Here is a 16,727-nt window from a genome sequence, read left to right as displayed (position 1 = left end):
AAACCGAGAGTCATTATGTGTCATTTTAGTATCAACTTTGTCTCAGATGTTTCTCTTAAAATTTATTAGAAGAAATTAAGATATACAGTAAGTCTGAGAAGTGGATGACTTTATTTACTCTATTTAATCAATCTTTATTCATCTCATTGCTGTCTAGGAGAAAAAAAAATTCAAAAATTTTTATTTTCTATGGGACATTTTTCCTCCGAAGAAAATGTCTATAGTATTTGGTATAACAAAACGTAGTGATTTAGTTTAGTTTAGTCTGCAGTGTTTAATGGCAGAGCTATAGCATGGCACAAAACTATAGCTCAAAGTCCCTCTTTAACTACATGATAATAATTTACATTCTCAAATTCTAGGACTGAGCTGGGGGCGATGTGTGCTTATGTATCACCACAGCAACCTGTTCAGGAAAACAGAGTGGTCAGGAAGGGCTCAGTGATGTGTATAAGAGCTGGTAACACACACGTACACAGGCCGCAATTACTGACCCATGAAAGCTCAGGTCACCACAGTGAGAAGAGGAGGACTCTCTCTCTCTCTCTCTCTCTTAATTATATATTGAAATATATATATATATAATCAAATATATTGAATTTATTTATTTATTTTTAATATAATTATTAGGTTTAATATTAACAATAATTGTATTAATTTATATACATTATTTATTCAATCCAAAATAATTTATTAAATCCAAAATTTATCTTGAAACTATAACTAAGTAAACCCACACACATACTCAATTTTTTAGGCATCTTATAATAGATAATCCGTATTGATATTGACAATATAATGTATGTATTCATAAATAAATAGACAAATAAATACTAATACATTTTTAAATAAATACATAATTAAATAATGTAATTGATATGTAAAAAAAAAAAATTATAAATGTATTCGCACAATATAATCATATGTACCCTGGGGAATAAAATTATTTGATCCCCTGCTGATTTTGTATGTTTGCCCAATGACAAAGAAATGATCAGTCTATAATTTTAATGGTAGGTTTATTTTAACAGTGAGAGACAGAATAACAATAAAAATATCCAGAAAAATGCATTTCAGAAAAGTTATAAATTGATTTGCATTTTAACGAATGAAATAAGTATTTGATCCCCTATCAATCAGCAAGATTTCTGGCTCCCTGGTGTCTTTTATACAGGTAAGGAGCTGAGATTAGGAGCACTCTCTTAAAGGAAGTCTCAGCTTGTTACCTGTATAAAAGACACGTGTCCACAGAAACAATCAATCAATCAGATTCCAAACTCTCCACCATGGAAAAGACCAAAGAGCTGTCCAAGGACGTCAGGGACAAGATTGTAGACCTACACAAGGCTGGAATGGGCTACAAGACCATCGCCAAGCAGCTTGGTGACAAGAGTTGGTGCGATTATTCGCAAATGGAAGAACCACAAAATAACTGTCAGTCTCCCTCGGTCTGGGGCTCCATGCAAGATCTCACCTCGTGGAGTTTCAATGATCATCAATTGGTAACACTACGCTGTGAAGGACTGAAATCCTGCAGCGCCCGCAAGGTCCCCCTGCTCAAGAAAGCACATGTACAGACCCATCTGAAGTTTGCCAATGAACATCTGAATGATTCAGAGGAGAACTGGGTGAAAGTGTTGTGGTCAGATGAGACCAAAATCAAGTTCTTTGGCATTAACTCAGCTTGCCGTGTTTGGAGGAGGAGGAATGCTGCCTATGACCCCAAGAACACCATCCCCACTGTCAAACATGGAGGTGGAAACATTATGCTTTGGGGGTGTTTTTCTGCTAAGGAGACAGGACAACTGCACCGCATCAAGGGACAAAGGATGGGGCCATGTACCATCAAGGCCAGGGCATTGAAGCCAGCCAGGGCATTGAAAATGGGTTGTGGATGGGTATTACAGCATGACAATGACCCAAAACACACGGCCAAGGCAACAAAGGAGTGGTTCAAGAAGAAGCACATTAAGGTCCTGGAGTGGCCGCCAGTTTCCAGACCTTAATCCCATAGAAAATTTGTGGAGGGAGCTGAAGGTTTGAGTTGCCAAACGTCAGCCTCAAAACCTTAATGACTTGGAGAGGATCTGCAAAGAGGAGTGGGACAAAATCCCTCCTGAGATGTGTGCAAACCTGGTGGCCAACTACAAGAAATGTCTGACCTCTGTGATTGCCAACAAGGGTTTTGCCACCAAGTACTAAGTCATGTTTTGCGAAGGGGTCAAATACTTATTTCACTCATTAAAATGCGAATCAATTTATAACTTTCTAAAATGCGTTTTTCTGGATTTTTTTGTTGTTATTCTGTCTCTCACTGTTCAAATAAACCTACCATTAAAATTATAGACTGATCATTTCTTTGTCAGTGGGCAAACATACAAAATCAGCAGGGGATCAAATAATTTTTCCCTCCACTGTAATTACATTCACATGATTTAACTAAAATAGCCTGACAAAATTTAACCATGATTTTTCACTCATCTTCTAACAACACTGAAGTAGGCGTATGTGAAACATTTTACAGTAAATAATTGTAAAGTACAATTTATGCAGCCTCTAAATTCAAATCACTGAAACAATGACAATCATACCATTACAAATCATTACAATCTATTACAAACAAAGACATCTGTTATAACTCAGTCACCAGTGAAGTCTGCAGACAAAATACACATGATCATGACCACCCCTCCTCCCCCAAACATAAAGTGCCTTTTACAATAATAAATGTCTCTAACAGTTTGAGTGTGTTCGTGTGGATGGATTATTACTGCGGTGCGTGTCAGAGATTAGGCAAGACGGAGTCGCTATGAAAGCTGAGAGAGCGAGACAGCATGAAAAATGGATGACAGCCCTTCAGCGCACCGATGACTGACACCCTTAGTGTGTGACACTGTGCCTTTGATTGACAGGTGTCTGCGTGTAAGAGACTGTTACCTTCTCTCCTGTACTGATGTGCATGCCCAGCATAACCTTGGCGAATGAGCCCTTGTTGATCATTTTGCCCACCAGGTAGCTGCCCACACGCTTAGTATGAGGAAAGTTTTGGAGCAGGTCACGAGGCACTTTTCCAAAGCAGGGAGTTGCCACCGGCTCCAGCTCCCCTGAATCTGTCATGCTCCCATCCAGAGATGACTTTAACGCAGCCGGCATGATGCCAGTGATGCCCGTCTGCTAGCAGATCCACAGGATGACACCGAGGATGTTGGCGAGAGAGGAAGGGCATGTGTGAGGGAGGCCGGTCTCATTGGTTCTTCTTTTGCTGTTGGTGTTTGTCTGTCTTGTCAAGAAGGAGAATATCCAGTCTTCGCTCCTCTCATATGTTTTTCTGATCCACAATCACATGCTGTGTGCTGGGACCAGGTTTCTGTCTTTTACTTGTCTCTAGCCTCAGATCTACCTAACTTTATCTGTCTTTTTTATCTAGACTGTCTCTTTTCTGTCCAATGGAAGGTTCTTCTGTCACTCTGGTTAGTTCATGCACCCTTGTCTTTGTGTGTGTGTGCGTGCTGGTAGATAATTAACTGTATCTGGTCTCAGGTTGATGCTGTGAGCCTAGCGTAGTGAGAGGACACACTACACCATAATGACCCCCCACCTACACACACACAGAACGTAAACTGGGGGAAAAAACAGTTCATACTGTATTTACTTCTATACTTCTACTCATTTTAAACTTAGTTCTACTATTATTAAGCCTTAAATTTGGGTATATTAAAATATAATATAATATAATATAATTAGTGTGATTAATCGCATACAAAATAATAGTTTTTGTTTACATAATATACGTGTGTACTGTGTATATTTATTATGTATATATAAATACACAGAGTATTTATTTTGAAAATATTTACATGTATATATTTATATTCAATAATATAATTATATTTAATATATAAACATAACATATTTTTCTTAAACATATACATGCATGTGTGTGTTTTATATATACATAATAAATGTGCACAGTAAACAAACATATTATGTAAACAAATCTTTTATTTTGGATGTGATTAATCATGATTAATCGTTTTACAGCACTAAATATAATATAATATATATTTCCTTTTTATGTTTTTTAATATATTTTCTTCTGTCAAATTAATTATTTTCCTTTATTTAATGAGAAACGCAACATCTAAAAATGTCTTATATTACTTACATTACTTATATTACTCATTCCCTTTTCAAAAGCATTTTAATTAGATTTTGTATGTGTGTGCGTTAGTTCATAGTATTAAATAAATAAATAAAAAATATATTGTAAAAAACAACTTTAAACAAAAATGTAATAAATATACAGTGACACATGAAGCACATTTTTTAGATACCTGTCAAAATATTTTTACAGCTTAGAAAAAAAATGTATTTTTTCACACTTTATCAGCCAACATCTTTTTATGTAAAATAATTTTCATATATTGTTTGAATAACATTCTTTTTGTAGGACCTTGTCTCTCAAAGGTCCAGAAATATATTTCTTGGATATCATCAACAAAGACTAATATCCTCTACTACACTAGAAATTAAATCATGAAGGAAATAAACACCCCATTAATCACACAGTCTCATGTTGCCCAATAATAATATTGGGATATTACAATAACTCAAAAAGCAACATCTTCCCATAAACCAGCTTCTAAACCTCTTGAATGAGGCGGTCAGATTTTATTGGTTAATAATGACATGCTGTAATGAGGGGCTTGTCAATGCGACCATCACTTGAGATCCTGTTATGACAATGAGGAAGAAACGGCCACATTGATATTAATATCATAAATTGCTTTAGAAAGGGAAGTACACATCTATGTGATTGGTTTTGGCCTTGGACCAGAGTGTGTTAGTAGGGGTCTGTGTGCTTGAATGAGAGGCTATTGTTGGATAAGTGTGTGGTTGGGGTCAGGTTTCTTTATTTTTTATTAGCTCACTCCATTCATCCACCGGAGCGAGAGATGAACTGAGCAGCAAGGGGCTGGAATCTGAGACCACCATACTACACACACAGAGTCATATATACATTGCAGTACAGTAAAAATCTCTCATTCATATCTACTCTATCCACTCTGAGAAAACAAAAAGATACCCTAAAGCTGTGTGTGCATGTGCCTCAAAAGTTTTATATCCATGGTTCAAAGCAGGCCATGACAACAAGAGCCAGAAACAGAACGCCTTGCGTTCACCCCCAAAAAATGTGTTCCAGCCTCGAGGCTTTGGCAAAACACTGCGCGGTCAAATTAATAGTGCTGAAAACCTCTGTCCATTTCCTGCTCTGTAAGAAACCAATCCCCAGCAATCCATTAAAGCATATCTTAACACTAAATAACCTTTTAAAACCCTGCTGGAGCATCCATGTGCTAACATGCTAATCTTCATGAGGAGGTCTCATAGCAGGATGTCAGCAGAAACATTGCTGTGCAAAATGTGCTATCATTGAAAAACATGAAGTAAACAAAGTACAGAAAAGCATAGATGGTGGTTCAAACAAAGCAGATACATGTGCAGTCTGTTCTCTGTTATTAAAAGGACTTAATAAAAGGAGACTTTTATGTTCCACAGAAAAAAGTGAAACAGTTTTGGAACAACGTGAGGATGGTAAGTAAACGATTCACTTGTAATATTTAAAATTGTTGATCTGGGTGGTATTTTTTGAATTTTAACTTTTTTTGACAGATTTGAATTTTTATAATAAATAATATGTTTGTTAAATTATATTATATTATTTATCATATATTATAAATATTTATTTAGTATAAAATATTTATTAATATATAAACAAACAATGATTTACTGATCATTTATAATTTATTTATAATTATTAGAACATAATTATCAGCTTGTCTGTATCAGACAGAATATTAATCTGTGCATTAGCCCCAAAAATACAGAGACATTTCTTAAGATATCTCCCAAAGAAAACAAGAAATATATACAGTTTTATGCAGAACAACATAAGGAAGATGAATAAACGATGACATAATTCAAATTTTTGGGTAAACAATTCCTTTAAGCTTGCATAAAGCATACAGCATGTTCTCTCAACAACATGTCAGCCTTGATCAGAATAAACAAGTACTAACAGTTGTGAAGACTGCCCTCTTGTGGCCGAAGAAGCACAGAATTATACATTATATATTATGAAATATATAAAGTAAATACTAAATAATTTATTAGTTTTTTTTCTTCATGTAATGCTAAATCCCTACAAGTAAAAGGAAATACTGGGGCTAGTTGTCACACATTTTTCTCCAGTAAATATAAATAAATTTTACATATACAGTATATATATATATATATATATATATATGTGTGTGTGTGTGTGTGTGTGTGTTTCTATGTATCGTATGATATGATATGGATACCATCAGCAAATTTGTTTAATATTTCATTTCATGCCTGACTCAAACACAAAGTCCTAACATCCTGATGACGACTTAATTAAAAAAACAACACCTTCATTGACTGCCAGCATCACAACTTGTTTAGAGGCCTAGTGCTGTCAACAGAACACTCCGCGAGAAAGACAAGGAAAGCAAATAAAACTGAGGAACAGAGACAGAGATTTGCCAGTCTGTAAGCTTGTAGATGGGATCGACTTTAAACCATAATTACACTGAAAATGCTTCAACACAGCTAATGAAGACCTGCTGCGCACACATACACTCACACACACACACACACACACACACAAAGCGTAACATGGGGCAGGGTGATGACAGCAGTGAAGTGAAGCAGTCATTTCCTGAGCACCATGGCCAGATGTCTCACACACTACGTCTCAGAAATCCCGCTCACACACACACTGGTGTGTAGTAAGTCAGACATTTAGTTCTCATTAATACCAATACAAGGGTCACTCAGACACAGCTGCTCGGCAAAACTTCATTACGGCATCCCGCTAAAGGGCGAACCGCACTATTTGTGGACAGAGTTGGATAAAATAACACAGAATGATGTTTTAGTGAGTGTTCTGAGTGGTGCGTGTGTGTTTGCATGTGATGCAGCGAGTGGCTTAATTACTGTGTGCTAATGAAAAGCTGTGTGTGAGTTTGTGAGCAACTCAGATGGTGGAACTGCCACGCTGCGCTCACAGCTCGTAAATTGCACACCTTCTAAAGGATGTGGGTTGTTGCTTGTGTGTGTGTGTGTGTGTAAAAAAGCTAAAAAGCACAGACTTTAGGGCCCAAATCAACAGAGTGCAACTGCAGTAAAAATCTCCTTAGAGATTAGTTGGTGTATAGTGGTTGTTATTCGGAATTGTTAGAGCGAATGATGTGCTAACGTGGATGTGCTGTACCAGATGTGAAAATGTTAAACTTAGATAAATGCATCGTTAATCATCTAAGATTGCGTGTGGATGTGAAAAATAGATACTATTCTATTGCATATGGGAAAACTTGCATAAACCCCAGATGTTTGAGAGTCATCCATGTTTTGAGCCATCAGAATGTTTCTCTGTAGTTTCCAGAAGAGGGCACTAGAGAGAAACTCATCTTCTTTTATTTCCTTAAACACTTTGTTTGGGAGAAAATTATATATAGATATAGAACATAGCTTTCTTTTGATTATATCATACTAGCGAACCTTTGTTTGAGTAAAACATTTTTATTTTTCATAATTTATTTTAGTTCATTTGTTCCTATACTTTTAATGCATTTGTTTTTATTGCTTTACTGGACATCACTTGTCCTAATATAAAACTAGAATTAGTATCTCATGGTTTCTAATGTCTAACCAGGTCAAAAATGAATCGAACAGCACAAAAGAGTTTATAAAGAGCACAAAAAAACTTACAAATTTATTGTTGTTTGGATTGGAACTGCGCCGCAGTCCTGTAACATAAATCATTTGACACAATTCATTTTGTGGTGACTGTAAAACTCAAGCTAAAACAAGCCATTGCTGAATTAGCTCTTTCTTTAATGATTCACACTCTGAACAACACATAAAAATGCAGCTTTTAAGTTTCTCTAGGAAATCATTCTAAAAGGGCAAACTTAGAACAAGAAAGGGGGTTTTGTTCTGTGCTTTTCATTAATTGCACACGCAAAAAAACAGTTTATACCCCTCATGCCTTGTTTCATGGCCATTCTGTCACTGATTAGCAGCAAGCTGCGACAAAAGCATTCTTCATGCAAAAAACCTTCCCGAAAAATGACTTCCATGACATCCATTTCTCCATAAACGTCCCTGACTGTAAATTCACAATTATTTGACTCCCTCTGCCTCATTTTGAACACGCAGATTTTATTTTTTTTTACCACAATACCAGTGATTTCCTGCTCATATGGTCATCCATGCACCCAAAGTCAACAGCAGAGAGACCATACAGCATAATGGATGTGTTTTATGGAAAGGGTGTTATATTAAGTTTAATAGCAGTGTGCGGTGGGCTAATGGCTGCCTTTGGCTTCCCTCCTGAAAATAGAACTGAGGGTGGGTTTGGAGGGATTCCTCTGTATGTGTGTCCGAGTGAGAGAGACATGTATATGGACAGTTCTAGATATAGATTATGCAGACAGCTTGAAAAAGTGTGTGTGACGCATGAAAACTGAATGGAATGAATGAAAGGAAAAAGACCATTTTAAATGTTCCATTTCTACCATTTAGCTGCTTAAGTATTTAGAGGGGCTAAATAGCTAAAGAAGTATATATATATATATATATATTGAAGAATAAATGTTCACCTCTCTGAATGTTTGGCAGTAGTGTTTATCCATCTTGTAAACTGTGATCTGATGTTTACGCGATTTGGGCTTTGGGGTTTGTATGTGTGAATGGTCGATAATGGCCTATAATATATTGAAGCCCACTCTTAATTTAGAGGCAGTTTTAAAGGCGCATGAAGGCAAAGCAGTAAAATATGCCTCCTGCGCTGAGCAACGCCTCTATCAACCTCCATCCCACCCTCCATTTAGAAAGACTTGCTTATTTTAAGAAAAAAATGTAAATGCTCTTCTGAATGATTGATGCTTCTATCTATCTTCATCGGCCCATTTCTCTGTCTCTTTGCCTAGCTCCCTTTGTTTTCTTTCTTTAACTAACCTGTATCATTTTATCAGAAGTGGCCTGAAATGAAGTGCTAAGTGTCGGGTTTTATTGAAAGGAAACAGACTGGAACAACACGTGTGTTTTCTCAGGCCTGTAAAGACTCCTCTGCTCCTCAGGCCAAATTCTTACTTATGAATTACAACCTGTGTACTGATGAGTCCTCACTACAAACTCATACCTGCTGAGAGAGAGTACTAGAGCAAGAGAGATGAGAGATGGCTTGAAATGTACTGTTAATGAGCGTGCGTGCACGTGTGGTTGTGGGTTGCTGAAATCATGAATGCATTGTGGTGTTAACAAAAATCTGGTCTTAATTTGGCAAGATTCGTGCCGTTTTAATGTACATATTAAATGTGTTGCCAAACTTAACAGCAGTCATGCAAGCGGCCGTCTGCTCCACTGAACAAAAGATTCCTGCTAATCTGTCATTACCTGTATGAAATTTAGTGAGAATGCATGCACAGAAAGGTATATATAAATATGTGTTTAGGTTAAATATGTAAGTATATAACTACATAGAAAAGAAATACTGCGTTTTTATTTAATAAAAATGGGATTGATGAGTGATACAACATTAAAATATGTACATTGTTATTACCTCACAGTTTTGTTCACCTTTAAATTTAAAACCTAACAAACGTTGTTGTTTTTTTCTTCTCAGAAATTCTGCATGTGCTGTCCTCTCCTAAAATAAATGTCACCATGCTTGCTATTTTGAAATATAATACAAATACATTCAAATATTTTTATGCGAATCCAAATATGTTTTTGAACCCTCTATATGCAGTTGGTAAATCAATATAAATATTAAATACAACTACATAACGATACAAATATTACAACCACATATATTATAATATATATATATATATTTGTTATTTATTTATTTTCAGATCAAACTAAACTTGCTGCAAAATGTTTTGTGTGTATTTGTATTTTTTTGCCCTTAAACATGTGTTTTGTGTGTATATTTAAATGCAGTGCCTTATAAACTCCTCTGTTCCCAGTCTTTCCTCTTTTTTTCGGCACATGGTTCCAAGATACGGTCGGCCATGCCACATCAAACCTGAACTCAGCAGCTGGCCGTGTGGTTAAAGAGCGTGTGTGTTGAAGGGTGATGGTTGCCAAGGAACCCGTATTTAATAAAGTCATCGGGTCTAAGATGGGAAAGAAACCGCAGCTCAACTCGAAGCATGAGAAATCGACGAATGCCACCCCCACATCCGCATTCGCTTTTCTCTCACTCTCACTCGGTGAACACTGTGCTGCTGCTGTAAACACATCTATAAGAGAAGCACCATGACACTGCGCTGCCAATAATTCAGGATGGGAAATGCTTCATTTAGATAGAACAATCATGAGAGATGTGTTCATTTAGCTCTGGTTTAGAGTTTATGTATGAGTGTGTGAGTGAGTTTGATATTTCTGTGTGTTATGTTGTTAATGGCACACCTTGTTTGCCAGGCAGAAACAGCCAATTAAAAGCAACTTGTGTTAAACTGGGTCCATTTTCAGTGGTATGCCTCCAGGACCCACAAAAACAATCTTCAATGTGTGAGTGTGTGTCTGTGTGGGATGGGGATTTACACCTCACTAATGATGTGTGAGTTTAATACTCGTAGCTGTTTTCAGCTTCACATGCAACAGGTTAACACCTTCAGTGCCACGGCTGGTGAACAGAATGTACACTCTGAATTGAGTTTTTACATTATAGTATATATGAGCAACGGTATTCGTTATTACAGATCAGAAAACTAACCCGTCATTTTTAGCCATTTTTCAGTAGTTTTGTAGTTTGAGTTCTTTAACTAAAGAATATATTTTGAGATCAACAGCGTGATTTATGTGACAAGAGCATTGAGACTGATGCATGATGGGATACAAAATATATCTACTAAAAACTCAGTCATCTATATCTTTTATTTTATTTGCTAAACATGTCATCTTTTTTAATATAGTTTGATACATCTATCCCCACTTTTTTACTGTAGGCCTTTCTTGACATATTCAGAAATGCATTTGGATCATTTCCTCAGTTTTCTGCTTACCGACTTTTGAAATTAATATATCATCATTTAGTCATTTTTTTTATTTTGTTGCAAAATGGAACTATATTATTGCCTAGCTCTTTATTTAAATCTTGATAGGCAAGTATGTTTAACATTATCCGCATACATACAGTATATTTACCAGTGACATATACTACATAGCATATCACAACTTCTTGAATGCTTGCATGGATGCAAAATGTAAACTATATTATCAGCAAGCTCTACTCTAAATGTGACTATAAGGCATGGCGATACTAAGATATTATAAACATCAACATCATGATTTTTTGTAAAGATGTTTTGTATTGTAAAAAGCGATATACAGTAAACTTGACTATTAAATACACAACTGAAGGGACTGAAAGAATATAATTACCTGCTGCATGAAAACAAAAAAATAACAAGATATATTAAAAATTTAGCAAAGTAGTAAACTGGACAAAAGTCTGTATTATAATGTATATAACACTTATTTATAAACAGTTAAAATTATATCTGTTCTATTTTCAGGTTCTGTCTAAGAGGAAGGAAGGTAAATTCTGTTATTGGAATCAGGTCACTGATTAAATACAGTGAGGTTAAATGGAGTAAGACTGGCTGCGAGGAACATCGTTAGCACATTGGCATGACAGACTGCAGTAATTAGGGGGTGTGGCTTCACATCACCAATCACCCTGCTGTGTTTGGTGCTTCCTGCTGATTTACAGTGTGCAGACTAAGATGTGGCTGTTTTAGCAGGTCATAACTCGCTACACACACATACACAGACACATTGGCTAAATGAGTGCCAAGTGCACACACACACCAGACTTATGGATGCCAGACACACACACTCTCCACACCGGCCTCACCTGGCTGTTTTTTGTTCCCTCTCACACTTTTCCTTCCTTTGCAAATCCCAGAGTGAAAACAGAGGCCAGTATACCGAGTTGTCATGAATAGTTGGACAGTGACCCGGGCTGCAGGGAGCTGAGGAGAAAAAGGAGAAGAGAGGTAATGAGGCTACAGCTCCATGCTGTACTGGTGTTAATGTGCTGATCGGTTGTTTTGTTGCTTCAGTAGCAAACTGACTGAGGGGAGACTTTAAATAATGTGCTTTAAAGATAATTTAACATGGATTCTTAAAGACTATATTAATACATACTTTATAAGGTATATACAATTTGTCTTTAATTAATGTGGTTTACAATATAGTAATAAAATTGTATTTTATTTAAAAAATAAATTGAATAAAATAAGAAGATTTTTTAAATATTCTTTTTTTTTTTATATATATATATATATATAAAATTTACATTTAATTACATAATATAAATAACATACACCCCAGAACTTGGGTTAGGTAGATTTTTTTTTTTTTTTAGATTTAAGTTTTTTGTTTAAATTTAAAAAAAAAATTGACTTTTACAGTGTTATAAAAAGAAAATGTAAACAACATGCTGTTCTTTTGTATTTTGTATTTATCAAAGAACCCAGAAAAAAAATGTATCACATTTAACACTTTTTTTTAACATTGATAAAAAGGAAGGAATTGATAATAAGGAATACATTTTCTATACAGTGCCTTGCGAAAGTATTCATACCCCTTCATTTTTTTCCACATTTTGTTATGTTGCTGCCTTACGTTAAACTGCTTTGAATTACTTTTTTCCACATCAATCTACACTCCATACACCATAATGGTAAAGCAAAAAACAGGTTTTTAACATCTTTGCAAATTTATTAAAAATTATAATAATAATGATTCCATTGCATAAGTATTCATACCCTTATCTGGGACAGTTGAAATTTAGCTCAGGAGCATACATATTGCTTGTAGATGTCACTACACTTCGAGTGAAGTTAACCTGTGACAAATTCAATTGAATGGGTATAATTTGGAAAGGCACACACGTCTTAATAAAAGGTTGATAATGCATATCAGAGCAAAAACCAAAGAACTGTCTGTAGAGCTCAGAAACAAGTTTGTGTCAAGTCACACATCTGGGGAGGAGTTCAGAAACAAATTCTGTTACCCTTAATGGAAGATGTTTGAAACAACCAGGACTCTTCCTAGATCTGTTCAAACTGAGTAACTGATGGAGAAGGGCTTTGGGTAGTGTGGTGACCAAGAAACTGATGGTCACTCTAGTTGAGCTCCATGATCATATATGCAGATGGGAGAAACCTACAGAAGGACAAACATCACTGCAACAGTGTGGCAATGTGGCAAGGCTCAATCCTCTCTTTAGGTAAGACACATGAAAACACACTTGGAATTGGCAAAAAAGCACTTAAAGGACCCTCAGACTTTGAGAAACAAGATTCTCTGGTCTGCTGAACCTCAATTCCAACATCATGTTTGAGGGAAACCAGGCACTGCTCATCACCTGCAGAGTACCATCCCAAAAGTAAAGTGTGCTGGTAGCAGCCTCGTGCTGTGGGGCTGTTTTTCAGTGGCAGGGACTGAGGGACCAAAGAAAAAAAAGATTTTAAATGGAATTTTAAAATTATTTTAATAATATTTCACAGTATTAAAGTTTAAAATTCATTTAAAAATCTGACTGACTCCAAACTTTTAAACAGTATATATACACACACATACATCAAGTGTAATAAATTGTAATAAAAATTCGCAATATTATTGTTTGTACTGTCTTTTGATCAAATAAATGCAGCATTGGTGCATATTAGACACTTCCTTTTTAAAAACATTTATAAATCCTACTGCCCAAACTACACACACGCACCAAAAGTCAAATACTCAAATGGTTACCTCTATACTTGCAAGCAAATAGTGTAACTAATTAAAAAATTATAAGAAAAATAAACTGTTCTTTACAAGTCATCCAAGACCACATTGAACCATTTTATCAGGGAAACCCCTCTGATGTCAAACAGTCCTTCCTTAGTTTAAAGTGCCCATTTCTTCTTTGTAAATTCTTCTTTAAATTCTACAGGGCTGATTTTAATTCTGAACTTCCTCCTTTGGGAGACACATGATAGGAGGCTTGCTATTGAAGCATGAGAGTGTGTCTATGTGTCTGTGTAAGTTCTCATCTAAATAAACCCCAGGGTGAAGAGTCGACAGCACTGCAGGTGGAAGGCTAAGGATCACAGACCACACACACAAAGAAAAACATATGATGATCAGGCATATTTTGTTCATTAACACAAAAGTTCCTTCTTAACAATTTAAGCACAGTCCATGAACAAAAAATGTAAAAGAGATAGATCATTATGACAATGAGATCACTTATTTTCTAGCTTAGGCATGAGCTTCTACGCACACATGCTCACACACACACACACACACGCACACACAGAGCAAAACAGCCCCGCCTATCACCATCTCTCTGTGAAGTTCAGACCATCATGCTTGAGTGCTCAGAACAAGTTCGGGTCGAGTCGAGGGGGATCAGCAGGGCCCAAGGCCCTTGAAATCCCACTGGAGAGCAAATTAAAAACGACTGCTTCAAGAGCTGGTTAAAATTCTTATGTTTTATTACTCCTTTCTCTCACAGAGCTGTTGACAAAAAAGAGAAGAAAGCAGGGAGAAGTGCGATGTCGAAAGCCAGAAGTAATTCCGCATAGACGTTTTACGATGGAAACTTCAGCGAAATGTAATTTCAACGCTCATTCACTCCAGAAAGAAAAATCCCATATTATATGAGAGAGAAAAAGTGTGTGTGTGAGAGAGAGAGATGGGGAGCACTGATCAGTCTGTGAAGTATTAGAGCAAATAATATTATCACAAATACACTTTTCTCTCACCTTTCCTTTAATATATTCATTTCATTTTCACTAAGTGTTCAGCTTTGGCACTCAACAGCATCTTTTATGTTGGAGGTTGAGCAGTTGAGAGCAGCCAGAGCGTCATCTGCTACATGAACTAAAGAGGTCCTGAGCGCAGAAACAGTCGAGGGTGTAAGCGAGTCATAAAGGACAGTCAGGATCAGCTGAACCCTGCTTACTAGAGACCAGAGACAAAGTGTCTGACATGATTTATGACTGCTGGACACCTAGAAAAATCTAACAAGATTTCGTGGCATTGTTTAAATCCAGGGCTTTGGATCATTCTGGATCACAACATTTTATTTCATTCTTTTTAAGATTTCACAATAACGTTTCTTTTGTTAGTATTATTTAAACTTATGTATTGGAATAATACTAATATATTTTTATATAATAATAATAATAATTAAAGAAAGTAACAATTTAATAACAATATAATTAAGCTTATTTTTAATTAATAATTACTATTAAGAATTATAACTATTACATAAAAATGTAAGATTGCACTGAAAATCTTTTTTTTTGCGCTATTTCAGTAAGAAAATAAACAGCTTTAGAATTCAATTTTGAATTCTAAAAGACTTTGAATTTTGAACAAATGAAAATAAAGAAAAGTTTATTTTAAAAAATGAAGACACGTATAATATTCTGCATGATTTTCTGAAGTAAAACCGACTAAATGTTTCACTGAATTATGCTGATAATACAATTTCTAATAACAACTTGTGTATAAAATCAGAAGCATTTTCACTAGTGGTTTTGGAGCTCACTGTATATTACAATTATTTTAAGAATAAAAAAACAGAACATGATGTATTTTTGAAAACGGGCTGTTTTGACTGTGTGCTGACATTCCACTTAATGTCTGATGATGGCGCCATGCAGCCAGCATGAGGTGATCTGGGAAGGCAGCCATTCTCTGTCTTCAAACATGTCATTAATGTTCTCTTGCTCTTACTCTCTCAGCAAGGTCAGAAGTGACTGCAAGAGTCTTCTTTTTGCTGTTAGGAGTTTTCCTTTTGCTGGCTCAGCCCAGACACAAACAAATATCACTACTCTATCCACCTAACAGCCATCAGATGTGAAGACAAGGACCAAAAACATGTGAAGGTAAACAACAACAGTTCTAACACAGACAGCAAAATGGATATTATGAGTAAGAAACGAATCATCAGCACTTTGGAACGCCAATGTCCCAACCCAAGCTGTCTGGCAACTTCTTTTGATTCATCCATCAAATAAAAGCCACCACATCGCCATCTCCTCACTCTTTGGTTATCCACACAACATTATCTTTCAATGCAAATTAATTTTGTCCCCACAGGGCCACCATAGACTTCCTGTAGACGGTTGAGTGTGATATGAATAGAAAGAGAGGACAGAACCGCAGCTTTTCTATCATATTTCAGCACAGATCCCAAGTCCTCACCACAGGGCCATGTGACGGCGAGGGTTGCCTTGTTTTTACAATGCGGCTTCGTTCTTCCACTGATTTGATTTATGAAATGATCAAGGGGGAATAAAATGATCCCCTCCCCACTGAGAGTCTGTCCACAGGTTCGGTATGAAATGAATTATGCCCAGACCACAGCAGCACAACAGTGTGATAAAGCACAACTACGAGACAGTTATTATCAGAGAATCCACCACATGAAATAATACGTTTCAGCATAAAACACAGTGCCTTTAAAGCAAATAAGAATTAAACGTGAGAAACATTAAACACTAGTAAGACTATAATTACTCTGTCTCATTCAGAAACCGTTCAGTCCAACTACTGTGCTTGTGCGAGCTTGAAATCACTGCCAGACAGTGCCAGACGTCTAAATATGGTAGTCTGCGAAATGGCTG

The 16,727-nt window shown here is 36.1% G+C and overlaps 1 protein-coding gene across 6 annotated transcripts in view; it reads right to left on the bottom strand.

The window, feature by feature from the left end:
* Positions 1-16,727, bottom strand: part of LOC131531714 (hormonally up-regulated neu tumor-associated kinase homolog A) — a 41,466-nt gene that overhangs the window by 12,126 nt on the left and 12,613 nt on the right. For 3 of the 6 annotated variants that reach the window (XM_058762710.1, XM_058762711.1, XM_058762712.1), the window contains 2 exons: positions 11,954-12,071; positions 2,938-3,598 (listed from right to left, as the gene is read on the bottom strand). In XM_058762710.1, the coding sequence (XP_058618693.1) occupies positions 2,938-3,153 (216 nt within the window). In that variant the 5' untranslated portion in view covers positions 3,154-3,598; positions 11,954-12,071. The remainder of the gene's footprint in view (positions 1-2,937; positions 3,599-11,953; positions 12,072-16,727) is intronic. The other 3 variants (XM_058762713.1, XM_058762714.1, XM_058762715.1) reach the window with 3 other exon arrangements.

Source organism: Onychostoma macrolepis, chromosome 23 (assembly GCF_012432095.1).
Source record: "Onychostoma macrolepis isolate SWU-2019 chromosome 23, ASM1243209v1, whole genome shotgun sequence".
Taxonomy (NCBI): domain Eukaryota; kingdom Metazoa; phylum Chordata; class Actinopteri; order Cypriniformes; family Cyprinidae; genus Onychostoma; species Onychostoma macrolepis.
This window is presented reverse-complemented; position numbering and strand designations above follow the sequence as displayed.